Source organism: Nothoprocta perdicaria, unplaced genomic scaffold (genome assembly GCF_003342845.1).
Source record: "Nothoprocta perdicaria isolate Ctin4 unplaced genomic scaffold, notPer1 scaffold_393, whole genome shotgun sequence".
Classification (NCBI taxonomy): Eukaryota; Metazoa; Chordata; class Aves; order Tinamiformes; family Tinamidae; genus Nothoprocta; species Nothoprocta perdicaria.
Window position 1 is genome coordinate 287428 of NW_020455636.1, and position 19072 is coordinate 306499.

The following is a 19072-nucleotide window of genomic DNA, read 5'->3' on the forward strand; positions in this document are numbered from 1 at the left end:
CGTGATGGCCTTTTATTTCAGAGGCCGCTTCTAGACACCGGTGTGGGGCTTGCGGTGGGAAGAGGCAGGATGAAGGGCACTGTGGTGAGAAAGCTCCGGCCAAGCTCACCATCCCATCTAAGGAGAAAGGAGCACGTGTTCCCCGCCAGCCTTGCCTCGCTGGGACAAACGTCCTGCTCAGCTCGGGCTTGGGGGCAAGTTAACCGCGGAGGCAGGAGCACCAAGTACTCGGAGCATTCTGATGCCATCGGGAAGCACCGGCACTTCCGTGTGGTTTCTTCCTGAAAAGGAAGAGAGCAAAATCCCATCCAAATCATGCTCCATATCCAAACCGTGCAGTTAGCGCAGTGAGGATGGCGCAAGCAGGCAGCAACCTCCACCCTTGCCGTAAAACTGCTCGCACGCCGAGTGTTTGAGCACACGTATTCTCTTGCAAAACCAATCAATTCAATCCATCACAAAGCGAACCGCGAGGCAAATCCAGCTTGCAAAAACATGGCATTTTGCAGGGAAGGCACGGGACACGCAGCTTGAAGGGAGAAGCGCATCACGGGGCCCTTCCCCAGCTCTCCGGGGCCACGCAGGTCCTTCCCAACCACCACCACGAGCATCGGCCGCGTTCCGGGGAAAGCACCTCGTTGCCTTGCAAGACATAAGGCGTCAAGGACGGGGAGGAAAAAAAATAATGAAATTAAAAAGAAAAAGGAAAATCATCACACTGTGCAGTGATTGCTTCACGCCTGAACCGATGCAAAGTTCTGCAGCAGGGCAAGGGCTGGAAATACCAAGCAAGTATTGAAAGGAAAGGAAGATGAGACGTATTTATTTCCATATTCTACGGAAACAACTTAAGCTCCAACAGCTGAACTTTGCTCACATCAACTTCTAAAGCAGAAATAATCTTTGTTGTTTAAGTAGTAAATTTTATCAATCTCCTTAACCATTCATCAAGGAATGTCGTAACTAATCACGAGGTTTGCAAGTCTGTCTGCATCTCGGCTTCTGCAAGCATCTGCTTCCATGGGGCACTAGTCTTGGGGCTTGGGAGAAGGCCTGCATGGACCTTCTTGTGGGTACTGTGTTTTTAGAGAAAATAATTAAAAAATAAATAAATATCAGACTACGGAAGGGACAGGGGGTCTGGAGGGCAAAGCCAAACAGACTCTCTCTGCCACAGGCCGCTCACAGGCAGTGCCATTAAGAAACTCCCCTTGTGACCGCTTCTTTCTGCCTTTCCTTGGCAGAGACATCCCAAGCGTTAAACACATCTTGCTGGGAAGGAAGAAACGCCGGTTTTCCCAAAGGGAGCTCAAAATTCCTTTGGCGGGGGGATGCCAGGGCTGCGCTGCACGGAGCAGCACGTTGGCAGCTGCTGCTTGCGAGCGCCCCGACGTTTGCCCTGGGCCACAGGGGCTTTGCCCCGAGCCCGAGAGGAGCCCCTTGGTGTGCACAAACCCTCCGAGATGCACGGGCTGCCACGAAGCAACCGCGGAGATTTGGGAGCAACGGGACGGGCCTAGGCCGGTGACTCCGCTCCTGGGCAATCTGGTGCCACCTAAACCACCGCGAGCCAAATCCAAGGCAGGATTCCGCACCCTTCCAAACGCTCAGCCCAAAGCACCCATGGTGAACCCACCAAAATGGGGAGGAGGCCAAAACACACTGATGTGAACCTGATTTTTTTTCCTTTTCTTCTACTATCCAATATAGTTCCAGCACTTCTGCTCTACGTATATAAAACAGCCCATGGTGTCCAAATGATGTGAAACTACTGAAGCAAAATAAAGGAAGAACAGCCAAATTTAAACCGTCCCTCTGTGTGGGAGCTGAAAGAGGAAGGACAGACTAGATGGACGTCCCCATTTTTAATGCTGGCTGGGTGCCAGGAAAAGCGAGCCGGTTAGTGACCATTTATTGCTATGCAAAAGCAGATAAGCCCCGGTAGCAGCAGCGATCCAGCTAATTAACAGGCTACAAACGAGACCGACACATCTACCGTTCAGTTGCAAACTGCGAGCTTTTCATCAGTGCAAACACACACAGCCCTTTTCAGCTCTGCGAAGCCAACATGTTGCTCCAGGGGACACCAAAACCCGGGTTTTCTTCTTCCCAGATTTTCCTGGGCTCCCCAGGAAATTCCCCATCTGCTTCCTTTCCCCCTGGCCCGCCCTCAGAGCACTCGCTGGCTCTGGAGCCCACGTTTATTGCATTAAGGAAGCGGAGGGATGTTGCTGACTCACGGGCAGAAGCGAGCCCAGAACAGCAGCATTTCCACAACCTTCAGTCCAACCCCCAGGACCCTTCATGCTCGGAGCCCCAGGGAAAGAGGGGACAGGAAAGCCCATGCGGAAGGGAGAAGCAGCAGCAAGAGCTGCCCTGGTTTCGGTTTTGCTTCGGACGGGGTGCCAGCTCAACGGATTGCTGCGTTTAAGGACTTTGGGCTTGAGTTACTCCTAGCCGTGCTTTGAGCTGCATTTAAAAATGCACCCTCGCTCACGCTGGCGAGGGTGCAAACCCACGGACTGGATCCATGGGAGCAGGAACAATAGGTGACCTTGGGCAGGCCGCAGGAAAGGAGCCGCGCGGAGTGCCGGGCTCTCCCGCTGCCGGCGCCAAGTGGCTTTTCTGCCATTTTCTACCTTTCAAAGCACTGAGGCTTTTTTTTTCTCAAAGCAATTTCAGTCTAAGGAACGACTATGTCACTTCTGGGACGGCTGAAAGTAAATTTTCCATCACATGATGCAACTGCTATATTTGTGCCTACTGACTTCAGAGTAACAAGAACAGTTGCAAAGTTTTATTTAAAAATATATATATATATACCCATTAGTATGGCCAGACTGTCTTCAAATACAGCCTGTGCGCAACGCGCTGGTGGAAAGTCTCCAGAACTAACTGCAAACCCTTACCAAATAAAACAATTTCGCCATTTTAAACGTATGAGCTCTAAAAGAGACGCCACACAGGCCCGCACATTCAGAGCAACGTCAAAATATTTAGGGAAGGCTGGAATATTCCCGCAGCAGCTACGCAGGGCCGGGCGCTCCTTGCAGGGAGTTTTATCGGCCGCTCTGCACAGCCCCAGACTGCTAATAGCTCCACAGCCAGACGGGGCTTTTTATAAGCCCAGCAGTTACACACTTGGCTAACAGGGGCTGCGGGTGCCAACAGCTACACGCTCGCTAGCCAAGTCCCTGCATTTTTCCCTTGCACAGAGGTCAGCACAGAGGGCTGTGCAAAGAGAGGGCTGTGTTTTCGCTTGCACAGAGGTCAGCAAAAAAGCGAGTGGTGGCTCGCAGAGCTGCGCGACATTTGTGCCTGTTTTGCACAGTAAAAACTGCAAGAAGTTCCACGCTGGGGAGGTGGGGGCGGAAAGCAAGGGTTACTCGTTACCCAGAACTCGCTCGTGGCGGCAGGGCAGTTTGTATTTAACTCGCAGACCCGTTGCTCTTTAATCTTGGTGCCTGAAGGGCAGCGCTGATGCCCACCGTGGTTCGCCAGGCTCCACCTTCCCTTGCACGGGGACGTTTCAGCTGCCCGGCCAGGGCTCAGCCCCTGCTGCCTGGAAGCTCCATTCCCATTTATTGCTTTTCTGCCGCCCATTCCTTTTCAATTTAAGGCAAAGCAAGTACAAATGCAATTCCCATCTCCAGCTAGAAATCACATCCCTATTCCCAACCATCCTGTGCCAATCACTGTTACAGCTTCCTCCGGTCCCAAACACCCCAAATCCATCTAACAAAGCCAGGTTGTGAGCAGGAGGCAGGAAACCTGGCCCGGGGCTCCACAAACGCTGCATTAACGAGCAGCAGCTCTGCCCTCCTCCTGCAGCCCATGACGGCACAAGGATCCGAGCGGAGCAGCCGAGCCCCAAGGCGTCCGGCTGATTCATCCCGCTTCCTCCTTCCCGGCCGCTCGCCGACCTGGATTCGCCCAGCGGGAGGGCTTCTCCCGGCCAGGGCAAGTGCTGCCAGGGATGCATCCGGGCATGGGGATGCATCGCAGCGGCCCGGAGACCTCCAGGGGCTCCAGGGAGCCTGGGCTTTGCTGACAGGCCCACATTCCAGCGGCCGCCCTGGTGTTATTTGTGGTTGGAAGGAGAGACGTAAGGGAGACGGATAATGACCAGGCTGCTCGGGAGAAGCCGCTTCCCAAGCCGGGAGGAGGAAGCGGAGGCCCCCCCAGCAGCTGCTTCCCAGCTTCCTTCCCCGCTGCCAGGCTCTGCGGCTCAGGGTGGTCGCGTGGATGGGGAGAAAGGAGCATCCTCCGGTCCCGGCGGAGGGGCAGTGGGAGGAGCGGTGCCATTCCGCACGGAGCGGCCAGGACGTGGGAAGCAAGCACGGGATGGAGACACACAGCAGGGCGGGCCGAGGTGGGAAGCAACAGGGTGAGCAGGAATCGTCTCCAGTGCCGTGGTTATCACACCTCTGCTGCGGCCTTCAGAGCGGGGAGCACCACAGTCCCCCCAACAGAGGTTCTTCCACGAAACCAACCTCCACACGTCCCCAAATTCACCTGCGTTGGGCGAGAGCAGCCGCAGCCATCAAGGCCAGTGTTTGCTCTCCACCCCCAGGTCTACCTGCTGCCATCAGGCACATCATTCCCTCACGGAGCGGCCCCGGCAGAGACCAGAGACCCTAACGCTGCCACGCACAGAGCACAGAGGCCATTTCACCCTTCGGGACGTGCAACCACCCCAAGCTCGCAGAGGTGCCACCGCCTTCTTCCCCCTCTGCTCTCCTACCCCGGACACAGGCAGGGCAAGGCAGGACAGCCTGGGAGCACCCTAGGAGAGTCTGGGACACTTCGTACCCAGCGGCCCTCATTCCCTGCGCAGCAAGGTGCGGATACAGCAGCGCTTCGCCAGCGCTCCGGGTGGTGCTGCCAGGGCCAGCTCGGCCTACTGGCCATTCCAAGGCCTGCTCCATCATCTGCCCCCGTCACGGAGCCGCCGCGGGCCACAGCGGCCCTACAGAAGCGTAGCCCTTGGCAGGGATTGCACAAGGCCGCCTTATTCACCTCGGGTGAGGCAACACAGGCAGGGAGGTAACGGGAAGCAAACACAAGGAGAGCTCTGCCACGCGCCGCTCGGGCAGCCTGGGGCTGTCTGAGGTGTCTCCTCTCGCCCAGAGCCCTGGCAGGGCCACGTCCCCAGCCAAGCGCACCGTACAGGATAAGCGTGGACTCGAGCTGCGGGAGATCCAATGGACCTTCCACTCCTGTCCCCTCGTCCCCAAGCAACTGCCAGCACAGGCCACTTCTGGGGTTGGCCCGCATGGGACAGGCCCAGCTCTCTCAGGATGGCCCCCTGCACCCAAGCACACGTCAAGGCCCAACTGCACCGAGTAGGAGGTTGAGCTGTCAGAGAACACAGGCCTGCATTCCTACATGGAGCTGCCGAGCAAAACAGGCGGCTACAGAATCGCTACGGTTGGAAGGGACCGCTAGAGATCACCTAGTCCAACCCCCTGCGCCAGCAGGGACACCCAGAGCACAGGGCGGCATCCAGGCGGGTTTTGAAGACTTCCAGAGAAGGAGACTCCACAACCTCCCTGGGCAGCCTGTTCCACTGCTCTGTCACCCTCACAGTGAAGAAGATCTTCCTCACATGGAGATGGAACTGCCTGGGTTTCAACTTATACCCATTACTCCTTGTCCTGTCACTGGCCACCACCGAGAAGAGCTTGGCCCCTTCCTTCCTCCCTCCATTCTCCCCTCCGGTACTTATACATGTTAATCAGATCCCCTCTCAGCCTTCTCTTTCCCAGGAGACTAAACAGGCCCAGCTCACTCAGTCTCTGCTTGTACGACAGCTGCTCCACTCCCTTAATCATCTTCGTTGCCCTCCACTGGACCCTCTCTAGAAGCTCCACATCCCTCTTCCACTGGGGAGCTCTAGGGTGGCCAGCGAGACCTCGAGCTCCAGGAGATCAACTGCTCCTGCTAGGGAGCCCAGAGAGGGGACAGCTCGAGGGAGGTGAGTGCCAACCACCCTGAGTCCCTGCCCACCTTGTTTCGTCACCAACGCCACGAGCCAGCAGCCCGCAGGCCACATTAGGATAGGCTGCTATTTTACCACTCAGTGGTTTTCACCTCAAGATCTGTGGACTACGTTAAACAGGTTAACGAAGGGTAACCAAAAACAGAGAGTCTAATGGCAGGAAACTTAATTCTAGCACTCCAGGTCCATGCCTTGGTTGGCACACACTTTATATGGCTGCCAGCGAAGCGAGGCTGGAATCTGCTGCTCCAGAGGAATCTGTTCCCTCTCCTGCTTCATCTCTCACCCTTTCGGGTCCTCCAGACCTTTTATCAGGAAACCAGCGGATTCCAGCAACGTTAAAGATCCCAAAACTATGTCCCCTCCCCTTCTCTGCAGTGACATGAAGGGAGCGAGGAGAAAGGAGTAAACAATTATTGCTACCAAATATGGATCTAACAGCCAGCGATGAAGCCACAGCCGAAGCATTTAAACATCCTGCCGGCAGATTCAAAGGGCCAAGGAGCCGTCCTCCGGGAGAGGCGGCCTGGAGCGGGGACCTCTGCGGCCTCGGCATGGGCAGCACAGGGCAAGGACGGGGCAAAGCAGGGCCAGGAGGACACAGGGAGTCCCAGCGGATGGGGAGGAGATGGGGGAACCTTCGCCTGGCCCAGTGATTTGCTCCACCCGGGCACGGAGCAGCTCCCCTGTCCCTCGCACCACGAAAGGGCCTTCTCCAGCGGCAGCTGCCTCCTTCTCAGCACTCCAGCATGGCACAAGGGCTGGGAATGGCAGCCACGGTGGCCCGGGTTCCCCCTCTCAGGGTCTGGTTCAAGGGCACAACAACACTCCCCAGCACCCAGTGCATCCCGCAGGGCCCCAGGATGGCTGCGGGAGGCCGGCAGCGACCGTCCCACCCCACCCCAGCACCCTCCAGGGGCACAATCGGCCTTTTGTCCCCGGCTCAGCGGTCCGGCCGCCCACGTGAGCGGGGCAGGAGCTCTCAGGGTGACCGGTGACCTCCCCGCTCCGAGGCGGCCGGGACACACGGCCCGGAGCGGAACCTCCTCAGGCTTCTCCCCAAGTCATACAGGTGAAATCCAGCCTTATCCCGGCAATTTGGAGCTCACCTGCACCTCCCCGGCTGGGAGAGGCAGAATTCCAGTTTGGATTTCCCCCTTCCCGCCAGCAAACCTCTTACACAGCCAGGCAAGGGGATGGGGGGAGGAAAGCCGCCGGAGCCACCCTTCCCACTTCCCCTCAGCCCCCGGTTGCTATACGTCAAACGGGGCGGACAGGAAGAGAAGAGGCACTTCAGCAACACAGGGCCCAGAAAAAAAAGAGAAACAGAATAAAAAGAGGAGAGCTTTGTAGCTGTGGGACCACGGTTACAGCGCTGCTCCCACGGGGCACAAACAGCTGCCCTGGCGCCGGTGCCTCGCTCGGCTGCTCCTCCGTCATCGGGCATGTTGTGACCGGGACTGTGGCCGTGTCACTGCGAAGCGCCGTTTAAAGCCTGCTCTAAAAGGGGCTGCTTTTGCCTCCCTTGCAGACTCCCATCCGTGAACACCCCCAGCCTCCCTGTCTGCAAATACCACCCAGCACAGGGGCATCCAGGCCGGGATATCCAGGCCCTGGACAATCAGCTGTAAGCGGCGGGGGCGAGCAGTGCCGGCCGCACCGTGCGGGAGGGAAGCGGCTCCCGGGCTCCCGCTCCCGGCTCCCCCGAGCTGCTGCCGCCCTCTGCATCCGCGCGCAGCCGCACGCGGCGTGCTCTGCAGCAGGGGCATCAGCTGCCGCCCCTCAGCTTCGGACTCATCGCGGGTGTCCCCAAAAGGCCCCTTCTATTTCAGGGCCTGGTGCTGCTGCTTTGGCTTCCGTCCCCTTCTCTCCAGCGGGTTTGCAACCAGACATTGCTGTTTTCCTTCTGCTGGACCCATGGGCACCCCACTCGCCCCTGGGCAGCTGGTGCCAAGCGGACACCACCGACAGGAGCCAGGGCACGGAGCAAAGCGGCAAGAGCCCATTCACCCGCAGGGCTCCCCTTGGGACACCAGTGAGGCTACGTCCCCAAGGGCCGGCCGCAGCACCAGGTTCGATCCGCTCAGCGCGAGCCCCTCGCGCCGGCCGGGATGAGCTGGGATCAGCTCCGTGCACAGCCGCCTCCGAGCGGATCCCTGCGCACGGGCCTCCCGCGAGGAAGCGGGCGCAGGAAGCAGCCGGGGAGGAGCGGCCGCCACGGAGCACGCCACGGACAAGGGCTCCCTTCAGCCGGCCTTTAAATCAGCCTCCGCGGCCCACGTGACGGTCAACTTCCACGGCAGGCGCGCGGCCTCCGGGGAGGCCACGGCGGCTTCCCGCTGGGTGCAGCTCCCTGCAGGCAGCGCTCACGGGATGTGGCCGGGATGCGGCTGAGCAGCGCGGCCCGTGAGCAGGACCGCGGCGGCGGGACCGGCTGCCCGGGCAGACCCCGCGGCGGCCGCGACGCCCGGCGAGCGGGACCCACGTCCCGCACGGCCTCGTCTCCCACGCGCGCGCGGCCCGGCCGCGCTCGGGAGGCTGCAGGTCGCGGTGCTGCCGCGGGACCGGCGGCACCGGCACCGCGTGCACCGCTCCCGGGCCCGGCACGTGCCGCTGTCGGACCCGAGCTGCGCTGCGGGAACCCGCTCGGGACCCCGGGGAAGCCCCGGCTCCGCTCCCCGCTCCGGCCCCGCTCGGCTCGCTGTCTCCACACGGGTTCGTGCACGGAGGGGAACCGCCTTTCCGGCGGCCCCGCGGGCCCCGGGGCAAACGGTGCCGCCGGCAGCAGGACCCTGCCCGCGGGCCGCCCCCGTGGCCGCTGAGTGAGGGCGGGTGAGCGGAGCCCCGCGCGCGCCGCCTCCTCCTACCTGTGCGCGGGCAGGAGCTGCGCGCCGGGAGCGCCGCGAGCGCCGAGCGTCTGCGGCGGCTCCGCTCCGCTCCGCTCCCCGCCCCGCCGCGCCGCGCCGCGCCCACGCGCGCGCATGCGCCGCCCGCACCGCCGCGGCCACACCCCGTGCGGCAGGCCACACCCACATGCACAGGACCACGCCCCCACGCGCAAGGCCACGCCCCCATGCACAAGGCCACGCCCTCAGGGACGAGTCGCTCCCCCGAGGCCACGGCCGCGCCCCCTACGGGTGAGGCCACGCCCATATGCCGTGGACACGCCCCCAGATCATCCACACGCCCCCGCCCTTTGCCCTGTGTTCCCTCCTCCTTTCCCCCCCCACCCGCGCGGCCTGCTGGGAAGGCGCTGACGTCATCCGTGGTGCGTTGGAAGCGTTGCCGGCGGAGGTAAGGGGCCGGGGGCCGCCGGCGTCCGGGCTCCCCCCGCCCCCGGAGCCGGCGGGCGCCGGCAGCCCCCGGGTGGGAGTGGGCGGCGGCTGCGGGTCCCCTTGCGCCTGCAGAGCGGCCTGGGGGCCCGGGCGCGCCCCCCTCCCTGCCGGAGCGAGCCGCGAGCCGGGCCCGCCGAGCGGCCGCCTCCCCGGCCGGTACCGGGCGCGCTGCGGCGGCCGCCCCTGCCACGTAGGAAGGAGCTGCCGGGGCGGCCCCCGCCCCGCCGCGGGCCGGTACCGGGTCCGGGGGCGGCCCCTGCCCCGCCGTGGGCCGCACCGTCCCTTCCTTGCCTTCAGTTTCCCCTGCTCCGAGCTGTGGCACCTGTCAGCTACATCCCAAAACCTAACGGCGCCACCGGCCCTTCCGCTTTCCCTGGCTTTCCAGCAGCTCTGCCCTCCAGGTGGTGTCTCATCCCCACGGCCCGTTCCTGCTCGGCAGGGACAGCCAGGCCGGGTGACACCATGGCCTTGTTGGGACAGTGTCATCTCCGTGGGGTGCTGAGCGCTCCTCCCTGCGTGGGGAGACGCAGCAGGGCAGTGACCTCCCGGGGACCCGCTGCCGTTTTCCCTGGGGCCCGCACTGATCCTGGCTCTTTTATTCAGATGTCGAGCTCGGAGGATTTGGCTGCCCTGGCAGAGGAGGATCTGCTCGACTTTCTGCTGAAGGACGATGCTCCCTGCACTGAAATACTGGGGGAGGAGAACAGCCTGCTGGAAGAGTGGGGCCTCTCGGAGCCCGAGGTGGGTTTTTCCGGAGGGATTGCTGGTGGTTGTGGTCTGGAAGCTCTGGCTCCCTGCTGAGTGGAAGCTTTTCCTCTGCAGTTCCTGAACAACAAGGAGATGGACACCTTCATCAGCTCCCTGCTGAGCCCCTTTGTCGATGAGCCAGTGCTGCCGCGTTACTCCCCTGCTGACAGTGACAGCGGCATTTCCGAGGACCACAGTTTGTCCCGTAGCCCTGGCAGTGACTTTGCCAGCAGCCCTCGGAGCTCAGACGTCGTGCAGTTTGATCACAATTACTCCCTTCATCAGGATGGGCCCGTGCTGGAGAGCGTGAAGTCTGAGGTGGCAGAAGGAGATGTTTCCATTGACCTTGGTAAGTGAGGCTCTCCATTCCAGCAATGTGCAGCGCTGGGCCTAGCAGGAAAACAGGACAGTGTAGGGTTATCTCATGTGGGTCACAGACTGTGATGGAGGGAACCAGCTTGGTTCCAGCATGGTCTCATAGTGCTAAAAGCGGCTGGCCAGGGATGCAACAGCATGACAGAGTGGTTAAGGTTGGAAGGTTAGGAGGTGGGAATGTCTCTGCTGCCTCATCGAGGCCTGGGGCTTGACCCTTCTCTCGTTCCCTAGAGACATGGACAGGTTTAGAAACCCCAGCTGAGACACTGGAAGAGGACTCGGCTTTTCCTTTTGCTGTCGCTGTGGATGCTGGACCCCAGTATGTGTCTGGAGCCGCCATGCAGGTACTGACTCCTAGGGCACAGAGCTGTGTCCCGTTGTCTGCCTTGTCCCCTTCTCCCCTCACTGTGGGGGTGTCTCTGAGGAGAACGCGATGCTACTGGGGCTTCTACATGCCCCGCTGTGCCCTGGGCTGTGCTCCTGATCCTTGGGATCCTCAGGAGGCCCCTTTGGGCTTTTTCCTAGTTCGACTTCCCAGAGCTCATCCTGACAGAAGAGGAGAGGCAGCTGCTGGAGAAAGAGGGGGTTTCGTTACCCACCAGTCTGCCGCTGACCAAAGTGAGTCCTTGCGACGGCTCGTAATTCCAAAACCACCTCAGCGTGTGGGAACGGCTCCGGGAACCCTTAGGCAGGGTGGGGGGTTAAAATGCAGGACGGGAACTTGCTGAGAGTATTAGCCCGTTGTGTGCTGAATTTAGGCACCATCAGGCAGGGCCAGAGAAGCTGGATCCCTTCGAGGGCCAGGGGGTCCATGTGCAAAGCAGGTTTTTCATAGCCAAGAAATGCAGAGCAGCCACCCTGTTAGCTGCTGGGGATGGTGTGGTGTCTTGTGGTGAGGGGTTCCTCTCTGCAGGACAGAGGCTGGAACACTGTGGAAAGATGTACCGCTGTTCAGGGCATCTCCAGCAGGGAGAAATACCCTTCAGCCGTAACCCTGAGCTGCCCGCAGGGGCACAGAGAGCAGCAAGAAGCCTGGCTGCTTTCAGGCTGTTTGCAGAGACAGTTGCACTGCTGCTGCCTTCAGCATTTTGCCTGCTGCTTGCCTGCTGCCCTGTGTCTTTTCACCTCGCTCTTGGTACACTGGGCAACTGCTGGTTGTGTCAGCAGGCCAGAGTTTGCCCTCTAGCCGATGTAGTTCATGCAATGGTTTGGGGGAGGACAGAGGCAAAAGCACCCGGGTTGCTGCCCTTCTCACCAGGGGTGAGCGCTCAGAGGTGCCCAGGTCCTGCTGGGGCTGAGGTGCCACCTCCCTTGGGTGCTTTTGCAGGCTGAAGAGCGGCTCCTGAAGAAGGTGCGGCGGAAGATCCGAAACAAGCAGTCAGCCCAGGATAGTCGCCGCAGGAAGAAGATCTATGTGGATGGCTTGGAAAACAGGTACCTGCTCGTGGCAGCAGCGCTCTGCTGCTGCTGGGGTCTCGCAACCATGGGTAGAAAGCGAGGCTGAGTCTGTAGTTTGAGTCTTCTGAGAAGAGCTACAGCCAGAAGCTGGGCAAACGGCCTGCTCTGCTCCTTGGGGTGGCATGGGGCTTGTTCCCTTTGAGCAGAGTGCTGGCTTGGCAGGGCCCACGTAGCACATGTGGCCCGGCACCGCTCACCTGCCGGGCTGCCGGCTGTGCTGCTCGGAGCAGGCACCATCACAGGAGAACCGAGGGATGGGTCAGGGCTCATCCCACCCTGCAGCTCGTGTGCAGCCTCATTCCTGGGCTTTGCACTACCAACAGTGTCCGTCCCAGCCACCCATGGAGGTGGTGGCTGATTCCTTGCAGAGGGGCTCCGGGAAGGGCCTGCTCTTGCCTAACAAACCCTCTCTGTGTCTCCCCGGCGCTGTTCGTCTGCCCCGGGCAGGGTGGCAGCCTGCACAGCTCAGAACCACGAGCTGCAGAAGAAGGTGCAGCTGCTGCAGAAGCAGAACATGTGAGTTGCTGTTGTGGGACGTGGCTTGGGGTGTGGTGTGGAAGGCTCTTCTCATGACTGTTATCAGTCTCTGGCTGCAAAAGGGGAAGTTCTTGCTCCAGCCACCGCATTAATCTGCGTTGCCTGCTCTCCTGCAGGTCCTTGCTTGAGCAGCTGCGGAAGCTGCAGGCGCTGGTGAGGCAGTCCACGACCAAAACAACCACGGCCAGCACTTGCATTATGGTGAGTGGCTTCAGCCCCAGCCTCTCTGAAGGGGTCTCTGTCACCACAAGTTTGGTGAGCGGTATTCATGGTGGCTAGCAATGCCTGTGCCTGCCCTAGGGTCAGGAGGGCTTTGCTCATGGCTTCTCTTTCCCTTTCCAGGTCCTCGTTCTGTCCTTCTGCCTCATTCTCTCTCCCAGCCTCTATTCCTTTGGGAGCAGAGGGCCGCAGCCGGAGCTCCGAGGTGAGTGCCTGGGAGATGAGGACAACTCCAAGTGAAGTGTCCCCCTCCAGGGCAGAGCCTTCAGAGACGGAGCTCTTGGCAGCAGCCCCTTGCCTGGGGGGGTAGATTTGGGTTTGGCTTTGCTCTCTGGACAGTGATGGAGCTGCTCAGGTGCTCGTGCCTGGTGGCTGTGCAGCGTTGTTTGAATGTCTTCTCTGTGGTGTCCTGTGCTCAGAACAGGCCCGTGGCAGCTCGTGTCCCCCGTGTGCAGGGGTGACAAGGCTGCCTCTGCCTCTCTTGCAGTGCTGTCACGGCAGATCCGCGAGTTCCCCAGCCAGGTTTGGCAGGCAGCACCTGACGTGCAGGAGGACGCTGCGCTGGAGACGCTTAGTCCAGAGCCTGAAGACCCTTCGCTTTTGGGCCTCCTCAACCAGTCCCGGGAAGAGGGGCAGAACCTACCTAAGCCCAACCCCAGGTCCTCTTTCAACAGCAACTCCTCCTCCGACCCTCCGGTGGCAGCGGGCTCGGAGCTGGGCCCTCCGCAGCCGCAGGAGCAGCGCCCCGGCAGCGCTGCCCAGCACTCGGCAGCACCGGCACCTTGGGAAGCCAAGAGGCAGCAGTGGGTGGAACGCACTGCCAGCGTGGTCATCCAGCCGCACCGCGTCGATGAGATGTGACCACCCCATCTCCCCTGCCAGGGCCCTGCCGGGCACCCTGTCGAGAAGTGACGGACAGAAAACTGTGTTCCCAGCTAATCTATCAAAGCAGATGCTTTTAGATACTCCCTGATTGCGGGCAGCTCAGCAGGTTTGTCATGTTAGAGGTGACCTGCTGGTCCACACTGCCCTGTGTGTCCATAACAGGCGCCTGTCGGAGATGAGGTGAGATAGGAGCCTCGGGGAGCTCCTATCTAGCTGCTGTTTTCCTGCTGTGCTGCCCACGTGGCCTGTGGCCCTTGCTCACGGCGGGGCTCACTGGGGAAGGGCTGGTGTGTGGGGCTGAGGGCACCCGGTGATGCCCCATCTGCAGGGCCAGAGAGCTGCTGTGCCTATGGGCAGGCGCCCTGCCCCGCTTCCCCGCGGCTGGGTAGAGCTGGACAGGCCAAGGCCTGTACTCCTTGCTGTGTGTGGCAGCCACGGGGGTCTGTTTGTCCCCTGTTGTCACCTCATTTCTGTGCGGCGTGCTGGGCTGGCTGCCAGCCTTCGGTACCCTTCGGAGTGCCCGGCCCCTGCGCAGGCGCTGCATGCCCCCCATTCCTGCTCGCGCCAGCCATGGGCACAGTGCAGCTCCTGGTGCACCTGGGGAGGGGGCAGCCCTTTCCCAGCTGTGCAGGCACCTGTCGCCCATCCAGCTTTTTGGGGCTACCCTTTCCACGAGCCCGGGAGCAGGACTCCGGAGTTCCAGCGGGGAGAAGGGGCAAGGCTCGTACCGGGCAGCCAAAGCAGGAGCGGCAGAGAGCAGCAGAGCTGCTTGCTTTCCTGCCGGCTCCGCAGGCAGCCCAGCCTCCTGGCCCCATGTCCTCGTGGGCACAAGCCCCCCGGCCCTGCACGGGGAGGCCGGCGGCCGCAAGGCCCATCGGAAGCACCGTGAGCTGGGGCTGGGGTCCCCGCGAGGGCGGCCCCGCGCAGCCGCTCTCCTCGCCTGCACCGCTTCTCAGCTGGTGAAGATGTTTCCATGTGAATGACGTGTAAATAAAGCAGGTCCTCCATGACGTTACCATGTTAATGACATGTAAATAAAGCAGCTCCTCCGCGCCCTCGGGGTGGTGTTGGAGCGGGGTGCATGGCGGAACCCAGCGGAGGAAGCGCGAGGGGCCGCGGCTGCCCCGGCTCCGCTTTCGTAACCGCCGAGCGGCACCGTGGCAGGAAGCGACGCGAAGGTGGCGCGGTGCGGGCCCTGCTCTCCTGTCCTGTCCTGTCCCTGCTCCCGCTGAGGGCTGCAAGTGAAACAAGGGGGCCTGGAACAGCCTGTCCCTACCCATCCCCATCAGTGCCCAGGCAGGGCTGGGGCTGTGGGGCGAGCGGTGGTGCTTGCTGGGCTGGTGGGTGGCTAGGGGCAATGGGGCACCCCCATGCGCCATGGTCTTGGCTGCTTTGCTCGGCCTGCTTGGAAAAAAGATCCTGCTCTGAGAGGAGGCTGGGTGCCAGGGAAACAGATGGGGCTCCGCGGCCAAGGCCTCTCAACAGCAGCTCTTGGCACAAGGGCCTGGTCCTTTAGTACAGGGATGCTGTGATGGGGCACAGATTGAGAGGCTGGGTTGTCTTGGAGGCCAGAGCCAGCTCGGGTGCTGCCCTTGGGATGTGTCTGCACAGGCGGCCTTGGGGGACGATTGCTCTGCTGGTCCCCGTGCTGTTCCACCACTGGCATTCGTGTCATCTCCCCTGCGTTCTGGATGCAGCCGGTGTGGGGCTGGGGCCCGAGTCCCCATTAGCTCTTCTAGTCCAGAACGTGGCCCGTTTCCCACTGGCAGAAAGGCAGTAGGGCCCTACATGAACGCAGCCTGTTTTCACCCAACCCTCTGTGTAACAGCACTGCCAGTAATTTCATTTTGCCTTTGGTCGGAAGAGCAGCCACAGAGCTGCCCTGGGGATGGGTACGTGCCCTCCCGCTGCTGCGAAGCGTGGCCGGGCAGAGCAGAACCAGGAGGCCTCACCAGGCTGCTCCTGCCTCTGGCACTGGCGGTGCGAGACAGAAACCCTCTCTTTTCCGTTTGACAGCTCCGTGTTTCCTTCCTTGAGGGCATGTGTTTCAACAGAGGTTATAAAAGTGGGAACCGAGGCTTGTTCGCAAGGACACGGGGTTGGGGGAGCTACACGCCCCTTCTCCCTGGCTCGGAGACCAGGAAGAGGAAGGAAGTCCTGCCCTCCCCAACAGCAGCCGCGGCCCTCCCTAAGGCCGCGTATCTTGATCCACGAGCACCAGCTGCTGGATATTGGTGGAAACAGGAGCAGCAACAGGGGGGATCCCCAGGCCGGGGCTGCGTCCGGCTGGCCGTGGTGCCCGTGCCTCCTCCCGGAGCGCTCCTGGGGCTGCCGCAGCCATGGGCATAGCCCCGAGCGTCTCCGGCAGCTCCCCAGGGAGCCGGGACCAGCTGCGTGGTCCCCGCGGGAGCTCCCGCCTCTGTGGCAGGCCGTGGGATGCCCTGGCTTCCTGCACATCTCCCTAGGGAAGGGGCCTCCCTGCACGGGTTTGAGTCGGGGCAGGACACAGAGGCAGGAACCGCTTTTCCTTCCAAACGCTTTACTTCCCGCCGCTGCGCCGCGTTCCCGTTGGGCCGATGGAGGGGCTCCGGGCCGCGAGCGGCAGGAGGACGGGCAGCTCCCCGCGACCGTGGCCCTGCTCGCCGGGCTTCCCGGTGGCCGTCACTTGATCCGGGTGAAGACGCTGGTGCCGATCCTGCGGGGCGCCCGTCACGGCGGCTCTGGGCCGCAGCAGAGGGGCTCCCCTTCCCGCCCAAAGCCAAGGGCCCCTTTTCCCCCCGGGATGGGGGTTTCTACACAAGGCGCATTGGCCGCGGCGGCCCCGACGGGGGTGGCAGCCGCTCACCTGGTGGCCTTCCAGTCCTGGCCGGGGCTCTGCACTGCGTCGCGCAGCAGCCACAGCGCGTGCAGGGCCTCCTCGCCCGCCTCGTCCACGTAGCACTGGCCCACGAAGGCCGTGGTCCTGCCGCCGGGCGCCCCTGCGAGGGCGGCATGGCCTGAGCTGTCCCATGGGCGCCGCTCGGGCCTCCCCATCGCATCCCATTGCATCCCAGCCCACCCCGTCCCGTGCCGTCCCTGCCACCGCCTACCGTGCGGCCCCCGGTGCACGAGGAAGGAGAAGACGGGCTGCGCCGCCAGCGCCACGTCCTGCTGCACCCCCTTCAGCGGCCACGCCACGGCCTGCGGGCCGCCCGCCGCCGGCACGTAGGAGCCCAGGAAGCTGCCGTCGGGCTCCAGCACGGACACCACCGCGCGGCCGCCGTCGTCGCTCCGCCACGAGCCGGACAGGACGCACTGCGAGGCGAGGCAAGGGGCTGGGGACGCCACCGCCATCGGGGGCTTTTGCCAGCGCAGCGGCTCGGCCGGGAGCTCCCCAGGGCAATTCCCGGTGTCCATAGCGGGAGCCTCCCCTCCTTCCCAGCCTCTTCCTGCAGTCCCAGTACCTTCCTGCTGGCCAGGCCAGTGTGCGGCTCCAGTACCAGGAGCAGGAGCAGGGCGAGCGCGACGCTCCCCATGGCCGCGGGGCTCCCGCGCCCGCCTGCCCCCGGCCCCTTTATAGCCCCCGGCCGTAACCGGAGCCGCCGGCCGCGCGGCGCGTGGCAGGGCGCCCGGGAACGCCATGGAGGCCAGCAGGTCTGCGTGACCCAGCCAGCGCCGCGCGGCCGCTATACATAGTGCAGCCTCGTCCCCCCGGGCAGCCCCGTCCCGGCTCCCACGGAGCCTCCCGAGCTGCCGGAGAGGGGGACGGGGCACTGGAGCTGGTAGTTATGGGAGTCGAATCCCCGCTCGCCTCCCTGCCCTGTGTGGGATGGCAGAGGGTCTCTGCGGCCTGCAGAAATCACCCCTCGTTGCTCTGCTCAGGTGCCACCCTTGTTTTCCTCTCTGTTTTTAAGGTCCCGGCCTAATAGCAACCTGGAAAAAAAAAATCAGCTTCCTTGCTTGGAATCTCATTTCCGGAGAACCTGGGGCTGGAAGCCCTTGCTGGCTCCATCCCTCGCGCCGCCCGAGCTTTGGTGCATGGCCGGGGATGGCACCCCAGTCACGCCTTGGTGTCACCCAGGCTGGACAGCACATTGTGAGCACCAATATCCACCCTCGCGCCCACCGGGGACACTGCGTTTGTGCTTTCGCTGAGGAAGAGGCTTCAGCTGCCAAAGCCCGTGCTCGGAAACAGCTGACTAAGCTCGGCCACGGTCCTGCCCGAGGCGAGGGGACGCAGCGGGCGCAGGGGCAGTGCACGCCGCGCAGGGGACATTCCCCACCTCTCCGGGCTGCGTCCCCGAGCGCTGCAGCGGGCACAGCAGCCCACTGCATGTGGACATTAGGGTGGGATGCGATTGCCCAAATGTGAGTGTAACGAGTTGTGGCGTCTCTGGGGTGGGAACAGACAAGCACCCGTCTGGCTCGCGGGGCTGGAAGCTCCCGGGTGGGTGCTATGGACAAGGAGGATCCCTCTCCAGCGGGAAGGCTGCTGCGGCAGAGCCCCTTGCATGCCCAGTGCCAGCCAGTAGCCCTGGTGCACCCCAGGTGCCTCATCCCCGGGACGGGATCCTGCAGGCTGCACTGAGCAGAAAACATCTCTCTTCTCACCCCTTCACTATTTGTGTTGTCCTTTATGCATTTTCAAAAGACTTTTCCTAGGATCAGGCTCTCAATCCACCTTTCCCTCTCCTCCTGCACCCACATGGGGGATGTTTTGCTGTTGCCCTGTGGGCTGTGCACGGTCCTTTCAGGATGCTGCTGGCCGAGGGTTTGCACATAGGCAGGGTCCCTTTGCTCCATGCGAGGTGCCGGCGGGCCCGTGAGTGTCCCTGCATCTGACAGCACTGCTGGCCCATGGAGGGTGTCGGGACAGGTTGCGTTTCCGAGCCCTTGGCGGATCTCGCCCGCCAGACTGGACGGCGTGTTCCGCTTGCACATTTAATCACCCCATGTGGGGCTATATTTGTCCTGTGGTTGCGGAAGAGGCTGAGAGAAACCTGCCAAAAAAACGGCTTGAAAACAGCTGACTAAACTCAACTGCTGTCCTGGATGCATCCAAATTCCTGGTTACAACAGGGAGTGGAAGGTCTCGCACCTGCTGCCCCCAGTACCTTTGCTGTGAGACCTCCTGGGATGGGCATTGCTGGGGGCTGGAGGTGATGGGACACGGCTCACACATGTGGCCCCACTCTGCACTCAAGTGTGTGGGATGTATGGATAGTCCAGGGCTGCAAAAATGCCTGGCAGGGAGGGACACAGGGGGCTCGCCGGGGAGGGACACATAGGGCTTGCTGGGGAGGGATACAGAGGGCTTGCCTGCTTGCTGCAAGCCTGGCAGCTTGACTGGGACACGGGAGGGATCCCTGCCACTGACAGGCAGCTGAGGAGCAGGGCAAATTGGGATTAGGATAAGGAGGGCAGTGTGAGCAGGGAGCTGGATGCAGGGAGCAACTCTGATGCCTCTGGAGATGGATTGTGCTGGTCAGAAACAGCCCTCAGCCCTCGCCTCTGCCGGGGACCCGTTGGCTTTGGA

At 62.1% G+C, this 19072-nt stretch overlaps 2 protein-coding genes across 2 annotated transcripts; one reads left to right on the top strand and one right to left on the bottom strand.

Moving 5' to 3' along the window:
• Positions 1 to 9263: 9263 nt before the first annotated feature.
• Positions 9264 to 14356, top strand: CREB3 (cAMP responsive element binding protein 3). The gene is made up of 10 exons (XM_026045012.1): positions 9264 to 9295; positions 9940 to 10077; positions 10159 to 10432; positions 10690 to 10802; positions 10984 to 11076; positions 11786 to 11892; positions 12364 to 12432; positions 12570 to 12654; positions 12796 to 12877; positions 13160 to 14356. The coding sequence occupies exons 2-10, from the start codon at positions 9940 to 9942 to the stop codon at positions 13531 to 13533; spliced, it is 1335 nt and encodes a 444-aa protein (XP_025900797.1). The 5' UTR covers positions 9264 to 9295; the 3' UTR covers positions 13534 to 14356.
• A 1862-nt stretch (positions 14357 to 16218) lies between these two features.
• Positions 16219 to 16890, bottom strand: LOC112952169 (avidin-like). Its single transcript, XM_026044979.1, has 3 exons — positions 16647 to 16890; positions 16403 to 16535; positions 16219 to 16252 (listed from the first exon to the last, which is right to left on the bottom strand). Exons 1-3 carry the CDS (start codon positions 16888 to 16890, stop codon positions 16219 to 16221), a joined length of 411 nt encoding a protein of 136 aa, XP_025900764.1.
• Positions 16891 to 19072: the final 2182 nt, after the last annotated feature.